The sequence below is a fragment of the Balaenoptera musculus genome, chromosome 11 (assembly GCF_009873245.2).
Source record: "Balaenoptera musculus isolate JJ_BM4_2016_0621 chromosome 11, mBalMus1.pri.v3, whole genome shotgun sequence".
NCBI classification, from domain to species: Eukaryota; Metazoa; Chordata; class Mammalia; order Artiodactyla; family Balaenopteridae; genus Balaenoptera; species Balaenoptera musculus.
This window is the reverse complement of record NC_045795.1, coordinates 41,856,746-41,878,393: the sequence shown is the minus strand read 5'-3', so window position 1 is coordinate 41,878,393 and position 21,648 is coordinate 41,856,746. Positions and strand designations below refer to the sequence as shown.

At 35.4% G+C, this 21,648-nt stretch overlaps 1 protein-coding gene across 14 annotated transcripts in view; it reads right to left on the bottom strand.

Annotated features, from left to right (window-relative positions):
• The window catches only part of LOC118904077 (muscular LMNA interacting protein), a 275,275-nt gene that overhangs the window by 71,754 nt on the left and 181,873 nt on the right, over positions 1–21,648 (bottom strand). For all 14 annotated transcript variants that reach the window (XM_036869793.1, XM_036869795.1, XM_036869801.1 and 11 more), the window contains 2 exons: positions 20,056–20,100; positions 9,578–9,622 (listed from right to left, as the gene is read on the bottom strand). In XM_036869793.1, coding sequence (XP_036725688.1) covers positions 9,578–9,622; positions 20,056–20,100 — 90 coding nt within the window. The remainder of the gene's footprint in view (positions 1–9,577; positions 9,623–20,055; positions 20,101–21,648) is intronic.

The window sequence follows — 21,648 nt, the reverse complement described above, 5'->3', positions numbered from 1 at the left end:
GTTTCATTTCTCCTTCCTGCTGCTCCTACTCCTGTACCTCCTCTCCTGCTCCTTTGGGAAGTAGGAAATCTGTACAACTCCGGTACTCAGGGCTTACCAGGTTCTAAAACCAACATGGAATTTTAGAAACTAAGCTTGGTGGCACTAGCAAAAAGATGAAAGCAGAGGGAAGAAATCTGACCAGAAGCACTTGATATGCTGTAAGAATCCCCCTGCCAGAGAAACATGATGCCCTGGTTCCTGCATTGCTAACAGGTGGATGTTTTGGGTCATCCTGGCCTGGAAACTTCCACTCAGATCATCTCTCTTGGGATCATCATCCTCCAGGGTGAATCCAGAAAAGACAGTCCTCTGGTTGGCTGGATATCAAGTAGCCTTAATATCAGAATCAGTTACTGACGCTTCATACTTATTTCTCTACCAGGTTTGATGCTTTTTGTTGCTATGAATTTCCTGGATTTGATAGTTGTCTGGCAATTGAACAAGGATTCTTTCCCTATTTCCTCTATTTCCACCTGCCCTTTTCTTGGACTCTGTGTTCTTAGGCTTTGGTCTACCTGAAGTCTCTGAATTTTCCTCATTCTAGTTTGCTTATTCGGTCTCAGTACCGTTGCCCCAATTCTTCCATTATATTCATTACCTCTTTCCTTAGTCCTGTTTTTTCTCCTGCACCATAACTTGCTGTCACTTACCAGCCAGCATTTCATGGACAGGGAAGCCAACTCCAGGCAAAGGAAGACTAAACATAGTTTGCCTTTGACATTGTTCACACTTCCTGCCCTATAACCTTTAACCATACCCTCCACACCTAACTGTGTCTCGGCCTTTGGTCAAATTGAAACTCAAACCTTGTTGGCCCAATTCTGAGCCTCACGTACTCTCCATAAACCATGGTACACTGATCAATCCTGTTTATGGCAGCCTCTGCACCTTGCTCATACCATTCCGCATGCTTTGAAACCAGCCTCAAAACACTTGAGGATTCATTGCAGATAATGACATCATCATTATCCCATAGACCCAGATTCCATATTTTACAGGCGCTACATTCAATATTTCAAATTGATTATCTCATCAATTCCTTATCAACAACCCTGTGAGACACTTAGAATCAGTCACATGCCAAAGCCATGCACTTAATATGTGAACAAGTTAAGGTTTAATCCAGGTCTAGTCTGATCATAAACCCAGGATTTTAATTACTCTGATGCCTACTCCAGAGACAGAGACAGGGAGAGAAACAGCATAGAGAGAAACTTAACATGATTTGTAAACACCCACCTCTCTATAACTTCCTCTGGGCAATCACTAACAAAGTCCTAGTATTTTTATATTTTTGATTCCTTCTAAATCCATTGCTTCTGTTTTATTTCCACTGCCAATTGCCACATTCATGACTTAGGCCTTGGTTAACTCATTACATGTCATTTTACTTTTCTTTTCACTAGTCTTAGTAAATCCAGTTTTTCTTACCTTAAGCAGGGCACAAACACTACATTCAGCCTCCTAAAGGATTCTGTCGTTTGCACAGCCAGACATCAAAATTTATACTGATATTTCTCTGGACTTGGTATAAAATCCAGTCCCAAGAAGCAGCATGATATTGGTGGGGGGAAAGTATAAGGACATAGATTTTGATTTTTGCAATAGTGTTAATAGACTGTATGACCTTGGAAAAAAGCCATTTGACCTGTCTGGACCGTCTACTAAAGGATCCTAATCCTCCTGCATGATTAGGTCCTTTAATAATGAATAACGGCACATTTGATTATTTACATTCCTGCCTCCTCAAGAACCACACCACACAAAGTTATTGCATAAGGCTTAGAACAGACTGTCCTTTATCAATTCCTAATCTATGCTGCATCCTTGCTCATAGTCACCTGGTATCTTCAGACTCCAAGTAGACTGGTTCGCTAATTCTGGCAAACCTAATTTGCTAAGTCTGCATCCAAACAAAAACAAAGGAAATTAGATTAACAAGTGAGAAGAATCTATAAATGTGAGCTACTCTAAGATGATCATTGCCAGCAATATGACAACTAAACTAACCCGAGGAGGCCCTTCCTTCATTTTTAGCTGCTAAAGAATCGACAGATCCAGCTAGACTCATGAGTGATACAAACAAATGTCATTCTTACAATGCCAGGGAAAGCGACACCATAATTTTCGTTCCAGCCTACGTGGAGAAATAAAAACAGGTAATGACTCCCATAGCCAGCAAAAAGAACACAGAAAGAACAACGAGAAGGTTCTCCAAATAGCAAGTTTCAATGTATTGTGATGAACCTCCTGATAATTGATTTACACTGGATGTAAGGCTTTCCCCCCCTCTTTTGGAGCTATATTTTGAAAAAAAAAAAAAAAGGTTAATCTTTCGTTCTTGCTAGTAAAATATTTCCCCCACCTTCAGAAAAATAGCATTATCATTGCAGAAAAGGGTAGGCAGATGTTTTACTTTTAACTGGAACCAGAATACTGTGATTCTGATTAGTTATCTCAAGTTTTAAAGTCTGAGAACCTCATTAGAGCCAGGGGTACATATGGGCTTTTAGTGGATGGGGAGTCTGCCTGTTTATATTCTTCTTGACACAATTCCAAGAGTGTTAGATCCCAACAGTCATGGACAACTCTGGTCTCCATTTGCTTTGATGAGAAGAGTAGTTCGCACAATACTGATAAAGTCTTTTTTTTTAAACTGAAGTATAGTTGATTTACAATGTTGTGTTAATTTCAGGTGTAAAGCAAAGTGATTCAGTTATACATATACATATATATGTACGTATGTATGTATTCTTGACATTTTTGAAGTGCCTTAAAGAAAAAGCAACCATTGTCTTGGAGCTCTGAAGCATCCTTCTATCAGACCATCTATCAGATGCTCTCTGCAGGTATTTTGCCAAGTGAGACCTATTCTATGTCAGGAACTGTAGTGTCTACCCAGATGAATAAGACGTAACCCTTGTACTCAGAGGGCTGACAATTCAGGTGAGTTAAGCACAGAACAATCACTGAGTAAATCAAGCCACGTCACAGGACTCCAGTCAAAGCGCTCTAATGCCTCATCTTCTCACTTAGAGTAAAAACCCAAACCCTTATGATGCCTGCAGGGTCATGCCTACGAGGCTCCATGTGACCTAATCGTTCACTCCCCAGCCAGCTTCTCCCTTTCCAATCTTGTCTCCTGCTACTGCCCCTCTCTCTCCCTCACTCTCCACTCTGGCACACATTGTGTTCCCTACTCTGGGAGTTTGAACTTGCTCTTTGTGTTGTCTGGAACTCTCTTCTCCCTTTCCAGCACTCTCTCTTTCACTTCTTCAAGTCTCTGCTCAAATGCCACCTTATTAGCAGACAGGTTTTCCCTAATGACCCATGTAAAATATCAATCCCCACCTCCTCTTACTCACCCTATTATTTTCCATAGTACTTAACACAATCTGACCTCAGTTTATGTTTATTTTCTTGCTTCCTCCACTAGAATGTATTTAAGATCTGTGAGGCCAGAGATCATTGTTTTGTTCACTGTTATCTCTCCAAAACCTAGAACTGTGCCGGGAACCTAACAGATGCTAAATAGACATTTGAAGGATGAATAAACTAATTGACAGGCAGAAGTTCAGTATGCTGGCTATGATCCAGTATGGAGGCCTTAAAGGGTGTTGATTGCCCATTTAGGGTCTCCCCTTATTTTTCCTGGACTGATTTTTTGATTACAGTATAACCAAGAAGAAGGAACTTCGCAAGATAGAAGATCTACATGCCTTTCAACCCTAGGGGACCAGAAGAATGAATGTGAGTTGGTGAGCTCCACCCTCAGAGATAAGAAAGAGTAGAAAGCCGAAGTTATCATCTCCGATGATACAGGAAGTCAACACCAGGGACCAGAGGCCATGTCTTTAAGGACTTTGCAAGATTTTAAGTCTCTCTATTTTTAAAAAATCATTTCTTTTTCCCCCTGTTTGATTGCGGTGATAAGCAATAAAACTCTTAACCTGGAAGAAAATGACGTCATCTTCTTTGGAGAATTCAAGAATGGGTGGAACTTGGGAGATCACATCTAACTCTATTATTAGTCTTAAGGGAGAAAAAGTCCAAGAGATACAGTATGTGGAGTCCCGGGGCCTGGGGGCAGGTTTTAATGGCCTGTGGGGCACTGATCCCGCTATTCATTTGTGTTTATAACTCATCAAGTATACACTTATCCTTGAATATTGCTACTCGGGCACTGTGAAAATAGATATCGTTTCTGTCCTTTGGAACTTATAATCATAATTCTACGACAACAAGTTGGTACTGCCTCTGGCTGGACACCAAAGTTGAAAATTAACTGCCAACACTGACCTAGAGAATCCATTATATATGGATAATGCCTTCTTAGAACCACGTCTTTCATAAATTAACTCCAACAAGTGGACTGGTGTTTTTAATTGCCTTTGACTGAGCTAGTAAGCTCTGGAGTCATGTGATAAGAAAAGAAAAGAAATAAAGAATAGGATCCCAGTTTTCAAGGGCTTATTTCTATCTTTTTGAATAAATAAGATGTGTAAAAAAAAACCAGCAAGAAACTAATAAAACACACCATATATAAAATTCTGTGAGTCTGGCTAATATGATGGATCCAAGGAGTTTGTGAAAGTACCATTGCTACTTCTTTTAGCCATTTGCTTCTGTCTTGTCTATATTCTCCAGTGTTATTTTTTTTTCTTTAGAATTTCTGTGGCAACAAGCTCAGAGAAGCTCAAAAACATTCTCCTAGTCAAGACTGGTGACAAAAGCAATATTTTCTAAATTATTTAGCTGATTCACTCACAATTAATAAAAATTTATTAACTCTAATTCTTTTTTTTTAAATAAAAATATATCTTTGAAGCAAATACATAAGCTTTTTTTTTCCCCGCAAAGAAACATCTCAAATTTCAAAACACTATAGTACAGAGTAATGCTTCCAAGATTAGGGAGGAGGGGGCAGACAGTTTTTAATACCACCCATTAGCTGTAGGACTGTTGACACATGGTAGATAGCTAGACTTCAGGGTTTTTCCCATCAGAATAATGGAAATAACAATTCCTGCCATACTAACTCACAAAGTGATTGTGTGAATCTAATGAGATGATATGCATGACAGAACTTTGTAAAGAAAAAATATCATAAAAGGAACTTGAAAGGAAAAAAAAAAACCTTTCCTTTTTCCTGTTTTTGCACTTATAATACAGAGTATTGATACCAAATGATCTCGACTACCCAGGAAAATACTTATCTGATGAGCTTTTTCCAAAAATATATTTTATAATTACTATGATAGCTGTATTAAAATAAACATATGCAGAATTTCAATAATTATAAATCACAGCTCACAGCTCCAAAAATATTTTTTGGAATGTACACAACACAGATTGGCCAGTTTGAAATATTTCAACAATTAAAAGAAAATAGCATGACTCAGACCTGAAGAGGCATACATGATAAACGCTGTAGCACTTAAGCATGTAGTGTCAAGGAAAATTAGTCAAGGACAAACAGCCTACAAGCTGGAAGAAGACATTAGTTCTATGCAAAAGCTTTTAGGGCTGCATTTTCGGAACAAGAGAGACCTCAAGGGCCCTTAGAAAGATCAGTCATGCACCACTAAAACAGGACACATCAGTTGGCTTTCAGAACTGGGAACAAAGTACCTGCAAGGTTAAGCGCCTCTTCTGTACAGTGTTCCAGTAAGCTCCATTTTGCTTTTACCTATATATAACCATGTGGTTTATTTTTTAAATCTATTGTTTTGTACTCTCTAGATTCAGTATTCCATCTTGGGCAACAATGAGCATTTTGTAATGGCATGAAATTTCAAAAGCAAAAGCCAAATGTCTCCTAAACCAGGTTCCCTTACCTATTGCCAAGGAAGACCAGTGCTTACCCATCTTATAAAGCCCAACCTGTTTTCCTACCCAGAGAAAAGAGACTCCACCAGCCTCTGTTAATATTATGATGAGTCAGCTCAGGAATTAGGAAAGTTTTGTGAAGGTTGAGCCTAGATCCGGGCTCTTCCTTTCCTTTTGTTCCCTTTCTGATGCCAGGGGATGCACTATCCACAGGTGTGAAGCCTCAGGACCCAAACTGATCCTACTCAGCCCCTTCTCTTCAGAAAGTGATCACATGAGCCCGGTGGAAGTCACACTTCCGCAGAGGCCCTATTTCCCAACTCCTTCATCAGCCTTTTTTATTCCCCTTGGATTATCTAAAATCAATAATGATTCCTTTTGAAAGTCACACGGAACAAAGATGACCACGAACACTGTGATCTTAGTTGATCTACTCAAACTCTGTGACCCTCTGTTTCTTCATCTGTAAAAAATGGCCACTCATTAAATCTCAGAGATAATATTTCAGAGACTTTATATGCAATAATAACATCCCCCCCCAACCCCGTATGTACAGGACTACATTGGCAACTTCACATTTTATGATATGTGAGCCTTACAATAATGCCTTCAGGTTGACAGGGTAGTTGTCCCAACCTCCATTTTCTAGATGTGTATTTAAAACTTCTTCATCTCTAAGTCCCTTCCCAGTTTTGATGTACTGTGTTACTGTTTAATAGAAGAAGAGCAACTGAGACACAAAATGGTGAACTAGTTTCATCAGGACCCCCAAAACACTTCTCTCTGAGCCTAATACTACATAATTTGGTTTTCAGAGTAAACAGTGGAAATATTTTAAAAGTAAGGGGCAAGGTCATATTTCTGTTTTTCCTTCCAGTGTTGAATCGGTACAGTTGCAATGTAAACAAGCAAATAGCTAAGCCAGGTTAAAAAGAAAAAATATGAAAAAATGATATATTCTTTAAAAGCCAAAGCTCAAAAGCAAAATGGTTTCTGTATTAAGCTTGTGTTATCATAGCAATTCAACATTTATTTTCACTTCAATTTATTACATTTCTCCCCTAAAATAGGAGTCAAATAATTTTAATTGTTTATTTTATGCAAAACATACAATATTTGCTTACATAATTTAACTATAATCTATCATGTGTTCCCCAAAATTTTGTTTTTATGTGCTATACACATGTATACACACATATAAACAAAAAGCAATATGTATATGTGTGTGTGTGCTCTCAGAATTACCTGTCATACGGCATCTATATGTATAGTATATGTTATAAACACACACACATACTGTGTGTGTATATATACATATTTGTTTTTCAAAGGCATTCTTATTTACTGAAATTACTCTGAACTTAACCCTGAAGAGAGTTCATGATGGCAAATATTGGAAATCCATTCATAAAAATATAATTTATTCATAAATTACAATGCTTAAGAGTGAAAATATTACAAATCCTTAAAAAAGCAAATGCTTATAGCATCCCTTGCATGCAATTACTTCTACTCTAGTCTATATCCACAGAATGTAAATACAGGGTTAATATCATGAAATAGAAGTCAGTGATTAAATTGAATAATTACATCCATCCAAGAGATGTTCTTTTAGTGTGTGATAGCCTGCTTGATAATAATCCCTTCACAAACCTACCTAGATCTCAAGTGAATTTTGGGATTAAAACTTAATTTAAAACTTGGTTAAGAAACTCCTTGAACTCTCTAGAGAAAAGGTCTAAAGTAAATGCAAAAAAATTATCATCAAAGTCAGTCAAAGCAACACTTCGTATTTTTCTCAGAACACAAACATCAAATTCATAGAATTGATTGGCCAAAAAGTTCACTTATTACATTTACAATGGGTCACTTATACTATGTCTTAATTTATGAAATCATTATATATATTTGCTTCTTTGAAATAGTTTCTTAAAATATTAAGTCAAGAACTGATATTTATCTATATATATGTATATGTCAGTCTGATAATATATATACAGACTCACACACATTCAACATCTAAAATCTGTTGTATCTATGTTGAGCATACAAAATATTTCTTAATTTTCACACATTACTCTCAAGAAACAAGTACATATATCATTATTTTAAACATTAAAATAGTTGTAACAATAGTTCCATATCTAAAGTGGGAAACTGTTCAACTTCACAATGTTATTGTACCTCTTGTTTCCATGGCAACTCCTTTGCTCCCCTGAGCTAGTAACCATGGACTCACTGCCTTAGAAAGGCTTGGACAGAGTGTAATCGAATGGTCTCATTGTTCATTTAGAAGATTGAAGCCCAGTCTCCCAGATTCTTGACTTCTCCACTGTCAACCCAGTAGTTAGTGTCAGAGCAGGAAGTAAAAGATAGGTCTCCTGGCCCCGTTCCAGCATTCTTTCAACTATCCTATACTGTCGGCCACTATTCTAAATCAACTGACACTAAAATAACACTTCACACACACACATGCACACACACGCAAACACACTCCATATACACACTGCATGTATAAATACCAACATGCCTAAGCCATTTGCTTCAATCATGCTATTTTAAGAGTCAAATTACACTTTTTATGATTTTCCAGCACTACAAATGAAAATATCATTGTCATTTTGGCATGATAATGACAAGATGACTTGTTGGCTATGGATGTAGGACACAGAAATAATTGCTTAAAATGGGGGGAAAAATCAGTATTAAACTGATTTTGTCTTCTTAATGTCTCACAGTGCTTTACTAGATATTTTCATTCAATTTTACTGAAGGAGTTTACAATTATAAACAATAAAAATTAAAAGATAATAAAGAAAATATTTAGTAATATCTAGGTAATATATCATGGTTCCAATTTGCTCATCACTGTAACAATAATACAGAACACTGTTAGAAAAAGTAATTTTCCTACTTAATCAAATTTTTATCTATAAATAACAGATTCTAGAGCTTACATCTGTGTTGTCCTACACAGTAGCCACCAGCCCCCTTGTTGGGCCCTTGAAAGGTGGCTAGCCTGAATTGAGGTATGCTGTAAATGTAAAATACATAACAGATTTCAAAGACTTTACCCCCCAAAAAAGAATGTAAAATAATCTCAATTTTATACTGATTATATATTGAAATGATAATATGTGTATAAATAAAAGTATTATTGAAATTAATGTGACCTGTGTCTTTTTACTTTTTTAACTTGGCTCTTAGAAAATTTTAAATTACAAATGTGGCTTGTGTTTTAGGTTCACACTATATTTCTATTGTTCGTCCCTGGTCTAGACCATCCACATGCTGATCTTCCTGTCTGAAATATTTCATTTCCTCAAGTCCAGAACCTACTCTATATGATCAAAGGCTACCTTGTCCTTGAACCCTTTTCTGATCTCTCCCATCCAGAAGTGAGTCCTTGCCTCTAACCTCTATCAGCATCTTCCTTCTGGCCTTGCCCGTTCTATCCTCACACCACTACTAGGATGCAAGTTACTGGCAAATAAGTTCTATGTATGTTTTTATGTATGTCTGTGACTTGCAAAACAACCACATGGAACTTTAGAAAAGCATCAGTGAACTTTTACTAGACAAGTAAGCAAATAAACTTATATATGCAGTCAATTTGTTCTCAGTTCACATTTGTTCAGATAAAGCTGTCTTAAAAGATCAGAATTTTCTAAAGTACCAGGTCTATGTCTAGTAAAAGGATACGTACCAGCTGACTCTCAGATACCGTAGAAGATGGTGAGGCGAGGTTTGCCTGCAAAATTATAAACATAGTGTTTATTTAGTGAAATTCATAATTTAGTAAGATAATATATCTATGTTTTTAAGTATTCTGAAGTTTTTTATTGCTAAAATAATACATGTCCCTTGTAGAATTTTGACAGGTATTAAGTAAAAGAAAAAATATCATTATGCCACCAAAAAATGATTTTTTTTTACATTTATGGTACATTGCCTTACAATATTTCTCCTACACATTTTTATTCAGCTCACATAATAGTAAATATGATGTTTTCTATGTTGCTTTTCCTTAGCATCTTAACACAAGTACTAGTGTAAGACATCAAAAATTCTTCAAGGTGATGTAATATGTCATGCTCTGTATACTCCGTATTTTACTCTAACTTACCAACATTGTTAGCTATACTTATATCTATGTACAGCAAAATGAAACAAATAACAGATTTTTTCATTAAATTACTCAGAAAATAAAGTTTTCATGATTTCATGAAAAAAATTTTTAATTGTTTTAAATTAAAGAGGAGGCTAATATTGTTTCATCATCCTTGGTTCCTGAATTTCACTCCTTTCTTCTGGATTTAGTTTCCTTCTTGCTGAAGTAAATGCTCTGGTAGTTTTTTCAGAACTTCCTGTCTTGGGCTTTGTCTGAAAATGTTTTTATTTTGTTCTCATCCTGAATGAGAGTTTACTTGGACATAGAATTCTAAGGCAATAGTTATTATTTCCCAGCATTTTGAGGACTGCCCACTTGCTCTGACTTCTGTTACTGCTGTGAATGTAAACGTCATAACTTGGATCATCCGTCTCCACATTTGCTTAGCGTTTAAGATTTTTCTCCATGACATTCTGTAATTCCACTATGATGTGTCTGAGCATGGACTTCTTTTTATGTATCCTTTTGGGGGGCTTGGTGTAGTCCTTCATTCTGAGAATACATATCTTTCTTCATTTCCGGAAAATCCTCCAGGAATTACTTCAAATATTCCCTCTCTCCCATTATATCTAATCTCTTCTTTGGAGCTTTGATTAAATATATGTTGGGTCTTCTGAATCCATCCTCCATTTCTATAAAATTCCCTGTCATATTTTTTGTCTCTTTATGCTGCATTTTGGATAGTTTCCACATATAAGCCTGACGGTTAACACATTTTTCTTCAACAATATATTAATACATTTAATATGGCCATTGAATTTTATAGTTTAATGACATTATTTTTAACTTCTAGAAGTTCAGTTTGGTTCTTTATCAAATTTTCTTTATGGTATCCATAACTCCTTTTAACTATTTCAACATTTTATTATATTTATAAATTCATTCCAGATTTTTCTATAATCTTTCTTGGCTAAATCCCCTTTTTCTTGTATCTGTTGACTCTCCTTCATGCCTCTGCCCCATGATGTTCTTTACTCATTTGATAGCTTTTTAGTTTTGATTTTGAGCTCCTCTTCAGTCAGGGTAATTTCAGTGATGATTTCTGTAGGTATCTGAGAAACCCTGGGTTGGGAAACCATGCCTACAATACATTTCATGTTTGCCCTAATGGGAGCCCCAGGTATTTCACTGATTCTGGACCAGTTTCCATTTTATTTCATCACCCTCATATGCCTGAACTTACAGGGTGGCAGGTGCCCACATCTTCAACTTTCACAGGTTTAGCACCCATTTTCTCATGGATGACTATATTACCACCCAAGAGTGTAGATTAAAGATGGTGGGAGGATTTATGTCTATTTCTATCACATGCTTCATGGCCGTGTGGCCTTCTAGGCTCCTGGATGCACACAAAGGATTCATCCACAGCTCTGACTCGTTATATAGTGAAAGTTAAACTCTAAGCTCCTGGCTCCTGTCACCTGTGTTCTGACATACCTGTGTTCCCCCAGAGCTTAAGCTTCTTCTTAACTTTCCCACCTGGAGCTCCCTCTTCATTTCTGACACTCACAGTTCCTCTTTCTTTCTTGTAGATTGGGTTACATATATATATATATATTAATAGTTACGTTTTCTCAAGCTTTTCTGCCCTTAAATGGGAGACCAGGCTTCCACATCAGGGAAGTGGTCAACATACAGATGTGCAATCATAAATATACTTGGCTGACACATGATAAAGTTGTATTCCTGTACTATCTCTAATCTTTTTGAAATTGCAAATATTTTCGGGGTTATGACAGATGTGTCAATATTGCTTTTACTCTCTGAGAAGTGAATGATAACCGAAAACTGAAAGCTGAGTGGTTCCTATGGTATCGCCAAGTACGGAAGAGTGTGAATCACCAAACATAACGACCAGGCTCCTGCTGTCCTTCTCATACTGTGTCCAACATGGTTTGTTTTTGATTTTTTGACTCATGACGTTCTTCACCAGGATGGTCACTGCTCATTGCCATCCCTGCCTGCTCTACAGCAGCAGTATGTCCTGGCTAATTGCTCCCCACCTCTAATTGCTGTGGACCAGGTTACCGTGCACTGGGTTCATGGTTATTCTGTGCTGCAGAAAATTACCCTTCAGAATGCCTATCCCAGTGATTTTTCAATTCACCTAGGGTTTCATTTTTAACCTCATAATGTAATATGAGTAATAATGATTTCTTCTAATGTCTTAGGATGTTTTCCTTTTGGTTAATTCTTCATTATTGCAGTAATGAGAGAATTCTCTATGAATTCCCTAAGTTAAATGACTTCTATGAAATATGCTGAACTGAATGTATCTTGACAGGAACAAAATATAGTTATATTTTTATCTCAATAATTATAGGAAAAAAGAAGTCACACACTAAAAATAAAGTATTTTCACAATTTAACTATATTACTAACATTTTTCAGTACTTTGTGCTAATTAACACCAAACTATCATAGGGAAAAAAGAGAAAGTGCTCAGGCAAACACATTAATTAAATTAGGGGAAAACACAAATATCTTTGTATCCAGTCTCCATAAGTCCCCAAAATTTCTTCACTGGGAATTATGACATAACAACAAGGTGATTTAGACATCCCCAGTACATTTTTATTTCATCTAATATAATGGACTTCATATCACTATTATAAGAAACTATTCCCAGAGAAAAAAAAGAATTAAATTTGAACCTCAGGGTGGAGTTAATATTTATAAAGCTACTGCAGATCCTTTATCAAAGAAAAAGAATATTGGCTTATGTGTATCATCACAAATATAACCAGATTCTTTCAACTAACCCAGTTGTGTCAAACCCTTTGAGAAGCTTCCCTCTGCTTGCCCAATACACGTTAATGTTTATTAAATTCTGTAGCTATACTTATGTCATCAATATTGCAGCAATGATTTTTGAAAAGTAAGGAAAGATTGTCTGGTGAGCTGAGATTGGAATGGTGAGTAGCAAGAGAAGGCTACTATATTTAAAAAACTGCCAATTGGTCAACTAAACTAAGGAACAGAAGCAACATGAGGTACCTAAAAATAAACTTGAAATTGGACTTGAACAACACTGATGTTTTTAGTCATTTGATCTATCCACGTTAATACTAACCATGAAGAACGTTACAGATGAGTATAAGAATGACTCTTGTGTGAAACAAGATCCCATAACCTATATTCTACAGCCTTTGACATCATTTTAATTACAAAAGAAAAAAAGTGAGAGAAAGATAGAGTAGGAGCATTTTAACCAGCATATCACCATTAAAAAGCAAACAAAACTTTAAAACAAATAGAGCAGTCAAAAAATTGGGAAAGTCAAAATTTCGTATTTCAAAGAAAACCTATTAAAGCGGTAGGTTATATGCAAACTGAAAGAGATGAGACTAAGGAAAGAAATGAAGATTTGAGATCCACTGAAAAATAAATTTCTACACAAAGCCACCAATTAGGCCACTTTGGAGAAACCATTTTCCTCTTCCAAAGACCTCATGCCGGAGGCACATAAAGTATATCCAAGCTCCTCAGTCATTGTCTAGAGTTGCTTTTCCTTGCAATCTGCAGCTTTTCCCCATTCTCGACTCATGGGTGTCAGGCATCACACTAGCAGACACCCTTTTGGGAGACTGGGACAAAATCAAATTGTATCAGGTAAAAAGTATTGAACAGTTACTTTTGCCTTCACCCTATGCACTTCTACTTTGGGCAATATTTTCTTCCCTTTCAGCAGTCATGTCCCTCCTCCCTGAATATAACATCCAATTCAATAGGATTAAAATGTTTCTCTTTGACCTTTTCCCTGTTGGCTTTAATTGTCTTGAGTTTTCTTTTCTTAAGGCTCAAAGAACTCTAATTAGTGATAATGTGTTAATTGAATGATTTTAGTTCTCCCAGATAAGACTGATCTACAGATAAGCAAAAAGGCAAAACTTAGAATATCAACAGAGCCCCTAATAATCCCTGAGTTGCTGAGCTTGGCATTGAGGAAATATAAAATTATAAAATGATAAGACACTGTCTTACCCTTAAGCTAGAGAACGTTCCTGTTATTTGTACATAAGGCACTACTCAAAAGATTGAATCCAAAAGAAGATGGGGTACATATATACAATGACCTATTACTCAGCCATAGAAAAGAATGAAATAATGCCATTTGCAGCAATATGTATGGGCCAAGAGATTATAATACCAAACAAAGTAAGTCAGAAAGAGAAAGACAAATACCATACGATATCACTTATAAGTGGAATCTAAAATACGACACAAATGAACATATCTACGAAACAGAAACAGACACACAGACATAGAGAACAGACTTGCAGTGGCCAAGGGGGAGGAGAGGTGGGAAAGGAAAGGACTGGGAGTTGGGGATTAGCAGATGCAAACTACTCTATATAGAATGGATAAACAACAAGTTCCTATTGCATAGCACAGGGAATTATTCAATATCCTGTGATAAACCAACATGGAAAAAATATGAAAAAGAATCTATATATGTATAACTGACTCACTTTTCTGTACAGCAGAAATGAACACAACATTGTAAATCAACTACACTTCAATAAAATTTTAAAAAGTTGAATCCAATGGTGGGCATGGTAGTCACCAAAGACAGAGAGATATATGTATGAGGTGTCATATTTTTCTTGCTTCATACTGTTTATTCTACTTGTAGACCTTACCCTATATGAATATCTCACTAAGAGCTATATTATGAGTTAGTGATATGTCCCCAAAAGGTCTAAATATAAAAAGTAGAGTTGAAAGTATTTAAAAAGTTTGACTCAGTAATTTAGGGAATGATGATTCCACGTTGTTATGAACATAATTGGTAGGCAGAATAAAAGGGCATAGTGACCAGCGACAGTCATGGTTTGCATGTGCAAATGAGGAATAAAAAATCAGATCAAGGGAAGTGTGGCTGAAATATGGCGCCTTCATTTTTGGTGACATCTAAAACGATGATGAGAAAGACCAAAGCATAAAGGATGTCTCATTAAATAATTTCTCTTCTTCCTCATTTAGCTCAGCCTATATAATTACCTTCCTTTCCCTCCTCATCCCCTCTCACACATGCATACCTTGGAAACATTTCTGAACAGTGGGAAAAAAAAAAAAAGGAAAGAAAGACAGAAAGAAGAATGATCAGTAGAGTGGAATTTCTTGCTTAATTCTTCACAACTCATCAAATCTCTGGTCACAACCTATAGAAGCAGATTTGGATCCATGTCTGGATTTAAGTAGGTTGGATTTGTCACCTCTTACTTTTAAGATCTATGGCTGCATTAGGGCACATCGCCTCTGAAACACTCCAGCCTAGCAACGTTTCCAAGCATAGCAACAAGGGGACTGTGTGAGGTGGCTTAATTGGAGAAGATGACCTTTATTTGAACATCTGTATATATAGAGGGAAATATTCTTAATAAAGTTTGACACATTTTTAATATTCTGTGATATTTTGAAAGCAATATGCTTCCACTGTAATGATATTTTTCTGTCCCTCAAGCTCATTAAAATGAGATTTTACCTCTATGCTATATCATATTCAATAAAGCTGTCTTTGTTATTTCTCTGGCACTTAAAAGTAACTTCTTAAATGTAGAGAGTTTATTAAATAAGTTGTTATCAATAGAATGTGACTCCAAATTACAGTTTTTTTGATAAATTAGTAATAGGTCCAAATACTTGCCCTATTTTCTGAGGTTGCTCTTTATTAAGAAAGCATACTGTGGTTTTGAACTACATGAGTGAAATGAATTTATACTGGTAGTAGTTAATGAAAAATAATAAACATTTACAAAGGCAAGTGTAATGCAAAGAAAAAAAAATAACATTCCCCTCCAAAAATGATAGAGTGAAAACAGAATGAAAGAGAAATTTAATTAGAAAATTCATTCCATTACATAGAGGGAAAGAAACTCTTTAAAAATGAGTGCCATGAGAAACAATCACTTGTAGATTAACTGATAAATTATGAGTTAATTTACATGTAAGCAAATAATTTAAAACATTAGAAATATACTAAATATTATCATCTTAGAAGTTGTCACCAAATATGAAATTATTCATTCAAAGTTTAGGCTGGAGTTTACTGGGGATGAAGAATTAATTTAGACCCAGAATATGAATACTAATGGATAAAATATTTAAGGAAGACAAGTTATTTCCAGCCCTTGTTGGTACACGCAAAAAATAACAACAGGGGCTTTGACATGAGGAAGACCTGGGTTGGACTTTGCCTTCTCTGTGACTTTGTTTCCTCCTCCATAAAGTGGAGATTTGAAATAATCATACCCACTTCATAGGACTGGTATAAGGTTAAATGAGATATTTAAAGCTAATTTGCAAGGTAAGAACTCAAAACACTAGTTATTATGATTGTTGAATTTGGCATCTGTTAAAAACAATCAAGTGAAATACGAATGATAAATTAATCAATCCCACAGGTGAACTGTGGAGATCAGGACCACTCAACGTGTTTGTTCGCCTTGTTTAAATTCTATGACACTTAAGAGAACCTCAATTAAATTACTTTAAACTGCAATTCAAGTACACAATGAATTGAAGAAAAACCTGGAGTTTAATTAGTTTAAGTTGAAGGTCCTTTACTGTATCTGGCTCATCCTAAAAAACAGACTATGTGAAATGTAACAATATGTGCAATCAAGATTAAGAAAAGGAAATGAATTGTTTTACATGGATTTTCTTTCTTTTTTTGATGAAGGAAAGTCAGCTTTTCATCAAAGTCCCCTAAAGAGTAATTAGTCATATTATTTCTCAATATTTAATTAAACCACTCTCAACATCCCAGGAAAATTCGAAATCCAATGGACATACTGACACATTGAAAACTAGCAACTTTGTACATTTGTTTTAACATCAGCCAGTACTCTGGCTAACTCTCCTCCAATTTCTGCAAGATTGCTTTTTTCTATTTTGTTTACTGTCTCCCACATGCTATGCTTCAGAAATGGGGACCTTGCTGTTCTATTCATCCCTCACACCCCAGTGACTCCACGTGAGTACTGGGGCATGGCAGACACTCAAATATTTGTCAAAATAGTGAAAAAAAGTGGAAAATTGAATAATAGAGCTAGGAACTGGCTACACTTTCTACTCATCACAATTCACAGACTATATACTATACTTTTAAAGAGCCCCCAGAAATAGGGATTTTGAGTAGACTGTGCTAAGCAGCTGAGGCCATCCTCAAGTGTAAAAAACTTTTTTTTTTCTTGGTTCTAATTTAAGTCTTCTCTTTTTTTTCTCTCTGGTGCAGACGTTGGTAAACTGCATGATCCCTGCTTTAGAATCGAATCTAAGAAGCTCTACAAAGGCAATGATACACCAAGTCCCAGCAGGTGTATACTGTGAAGATGCCTACTTTCTTCAAAGTTTTGAAGAGAGATGGTAGAATTGAAATGTTACAGTCTGTAGGATTCTCAGATTTGCTGTTGAGTTTCCATGAGAGAGGAAGGGAGAAAAATGTAGAGATTAATTGATTAATTAAGGGAAAACTATTCAAGTTGCACTTAATATGAGGCATTTGTAGCTCTGCTAATATGAATATTAGAATTTCTAGAAAAATATATTACAGTGTCAGGGGGGAGAGATAAATTAGGAGGTTGGGATTAACGTATATTTATGCACTACTATATATAAAATAGATAATCAACAAGGACCTACTGCATAGCACAGGGAACTCTACTCAATACTCTGTAATAACCTACATGGGAAAAGAACATGGAAAAGAATAAATATATGTGTAACTAAATCAATTTGCTGTACACCAGGAACTAACACAACATCGTAAATCAGCTACACTCCAGTATAAAATAAAATTTTTTTAAATAAAAAATAATTTAAAAAAATAAAAAATAAAAAAGTTTTTAAGAAAGAAAATATTACAGTATCATTCTTTTTTAAAAATCAGGACATAGTGTATTCAAGGTCAATTGTTGACGTATGATTAAGGCTTATAGCTAAGGAACACTTCTGTTCTAAAATTTCATTTTTCTCCTAAAAAAAACTGTATCAGACATCACTTAGTAAATGTAATAACTGAAACCAAATAGTTACAAGTGTGACTTCTCTCTGATGGCAGCAAAAATTGGTTTTCCCATTCCACCATAAAATCATCCCATCTAGTCTTTCAAAAGACATGCACATATTTGAGGTGTCACAAACAACAATTCAAATGTCATTTTGTAAGAGAAATTAAAAAACAAAGCTTTTCCAAGAAACCAAATTTAATCAAAGTCAAGAATCTTATCAGAATTAGAGTTTATATTTGTTCGAGGCTATATTAAATCTATTTGATGATTCAGTGTTAACTTTGAATGACTCAAATGCTTTCACAAAGTTTCACAAAGGCAAAGGTTAACCTCCTTTAATCAAGTCAGATAACTGACAGAAGAACAATTTGACATAACTTCTAACTATGGAGATTGAAGCAGCCCCTCCAGAATTGTTTCCACTGCTATCAAATTATCCACCTCCAGGAGGTGTGGGAGGAGACATCAGCCCTCTGTACCTCATTGTAAATGAGTCTAAATCAGACGCACTTGGGTGCAAATTAGGAGTAGATGAGAAAGGAAGGTGAGAGTAAAGAATATTCTAGCTACTTTTTCTTGGGTCTGGCTCTTGTAAAATGTCTCAGTCACAAAAAAATAGAAGCATCTTTAGGGACTTTCTTTTCTTATATCCAACTGAAGAATCAAGGAACTCAGCTAAATCATGGTGTGTCTAGTCTTTCCAAGATAAGGAGGGGGCAGAGAAGGGGGGAGACATGGATAAAGGGAAAAACAAAGGAAAAAGAGAGGGGAAAAGGGGGAGAACCATTATTTATTGAATCATTTCTATGTGTCAGACTACAGTAAGGGCTTTTCATATGTTAACAGTTATAAATCTTACATCAACTAAATATTAGTATCCCAATTTTATAGATGAAAAAATTAAGGCACAGAGAGGTTAAGTGACTTTCCAGGATTCATTAGCAAACAGCAACACTGTGATTAAAACTTGGGTATAGCCCACTAAATGCCTCCACTCTTTTAAGTATTACTCCAAATGACTTCCAGTAATAACAGAAAATAACAGTGAAAACTTCTAGAAAATGTTCTAAGCAGTGTTCCTATCCATACCTTCTAAACATTATCTTCTGAATGTGATGAAGCTCAGTAACTTCACCCAATTTATTATCTGCCCTAGGGAGGTTCTAAAGAAGGCAGAAATGTATAAATTGCAAAGAAGATATGTCACAAAATTTATATTTACTAATTATTGACTCTGAATGGTTATGATGTTGAAAACTACATAGTAGAAAATATGAAGTATAAACTAAAGGGAATAGTTTACTGGTTTCTTTTAAACTAAAAACTAAACACTTGCTTAGGAGACAATCTTGCTTACACTAGAATATGTTGGGTCAGAAGCAGAAGTTGGCCACATGATGGATTATTAGGTAAATAAAGAATAGGAATGGGATGAGGCTATGTGTGTGTGTGTGCATCTAGGACATTCGGAGCCAGATACCCACAATTAATTGAATCAAGTGTGTGAGTCTATACCTACGCACCAATTATTACTATATTTTTGCTCATAGGTGGAAATTGATTTATTTGAAAAAAATTTAAATGAAAGAAAGCAACAAACTAGTCCAAATCAAATAAATTGGCAATCCTATTAGAAACAGACAAATCTTAATGTTTCAACTATATGAGTTGACTCTTTCATAATAAGCACGATAAACCATTACAGAAATGAAAATGTCATCTAAGCCTTGATAATTAGAAAGACAGAAAGCAGGTGTTAGAATTCTGTTTGATTCAGCCAAACTAATCAAATGAGACCTCACTTAAGAAGGAATTTATTCAATAAACTTACCTGACATAACCTGATTTTCCACCTCTGGGCCAATCATACCCTACTACCCCTTCCATTTATGAAAAATTCAACTAATTCAATTTAAATGACTATATAATTAAGTTCTCTCCAAAGCATGCACATGCACCCATTTAAAAAGCAGTATGTATAATTATAAAGGGACTTACATATTTGGTTTCTCGACCAGCTGCTCTCGGAAGAGTTGTAGGTGTCTATATGAAAATAAAAACAATTACACTACTGAAGTAATCAAGAAAATGTTAAAAGATTCAACTTCTGGGATAAATATGTTCACCTTTTTTTTTCCTATTAAGACTTTCTAGCCATTACTCCCTCTTTTCTTTACAAACCCCCCTGTCCCTTTGAAAATTATTTCATTAAACACTATCACTTTATTATTTTTTTCATTGCTGTTATTGATCAGCTTTCTAGGAAATTTTATCTTATTTATTGATGATGTTCATTCATGGATCATAATAGTTCCTTATGTAATTTTGGCAATTTCAAAATTCACACAGAAGTCTCTATCCCCTCAATTCTTTGAGCTGCTCAACTCCAAAGATACTCTTATCCACTCCATTTCAATCTTCTGCTCCCAGGACCATTCCTAGATGTTACCTTCACAAATAAAATGGAAAACTTTTGAAATTTCATTTTCACATCCTCCTCTTAGAACTCTACCTCCCATCTACCATCTTCATTTCTCAAATATCCCAAAACATTTCTTCAGCCTCACTGAGACTTCAAAATCAATGAGCCTTCCCAGCTCCGTTATGGCTTTACTGCCTCTCTCATTACATGTTTCATATTCTCAGCCATTTTAATAGTACCTTAATTTATCTTGCTTCCTTCTCTCCTTGTGACAAACTCACAGAAACTAACACCAACAACAAAAACCTATATATGATGGACCGTATCATATATTTTCTCTAAATTTGTACTGGAGATGCAAAACATGGCTGAGGAAACTATCTCAACCAAGCTAACTGATTTCATTAAAAATTTTGAAATAATATTGTACATCAACTATATTTCAATAAAAAATAAGAAATTAGCTATGGATACATGCAAGTGCACTTGGGTTGCAGGGAGGAATAGACTACAAAGGAACACAAGGAAACTTTTTCTTTTGATGGAAGTTTTATATCTTGGATATGGTGGAGGTTACACAACTCTATGCTTTGTCAAAACTCATAGAACTGTATATTAAAGGGGAAAATTTTATAGTAGGTAAATTATACCTCAATAAACCTGACTTTTAAAAGAGAACTATATATGCTATAATAGAGAACTGAACATAGGGACTGAAGAATATAATAGATACTGAACAGATACTTGAACAGGAATATCAGATTGATGAATTCTCTTAGAGGCATTAGGAAGCAATAAATTAAGAAAATATTTAAAGATTAAAAGACATAGAATACAGAAGCAAAGGTGACAAAATCAGTCTAGTAAGAGTCCTAGGAGGAAAGAAATGTTTGAAAAAAAATAATGACTAAAACGATCTTAAATGTAAGGGGAAAAAAAGAGTGAAAACTTTAGATGAAAGATCAAAGAGATACATAAGAGAAAAACAAAGCACATTTAGACACATAATAGGAAAAATAAGTAACATCATAGATAAAGATAAAATTCTGAAAGATCACAGTGCCACTCTGTAAATGATCACTCTGTAGCAGAGGAGTAAATATCATGCTGACAAAATACTTCACAAGTTATGTTGTTGATAAAAAAAAAGCCTAGGCCAAAAGCTGTTG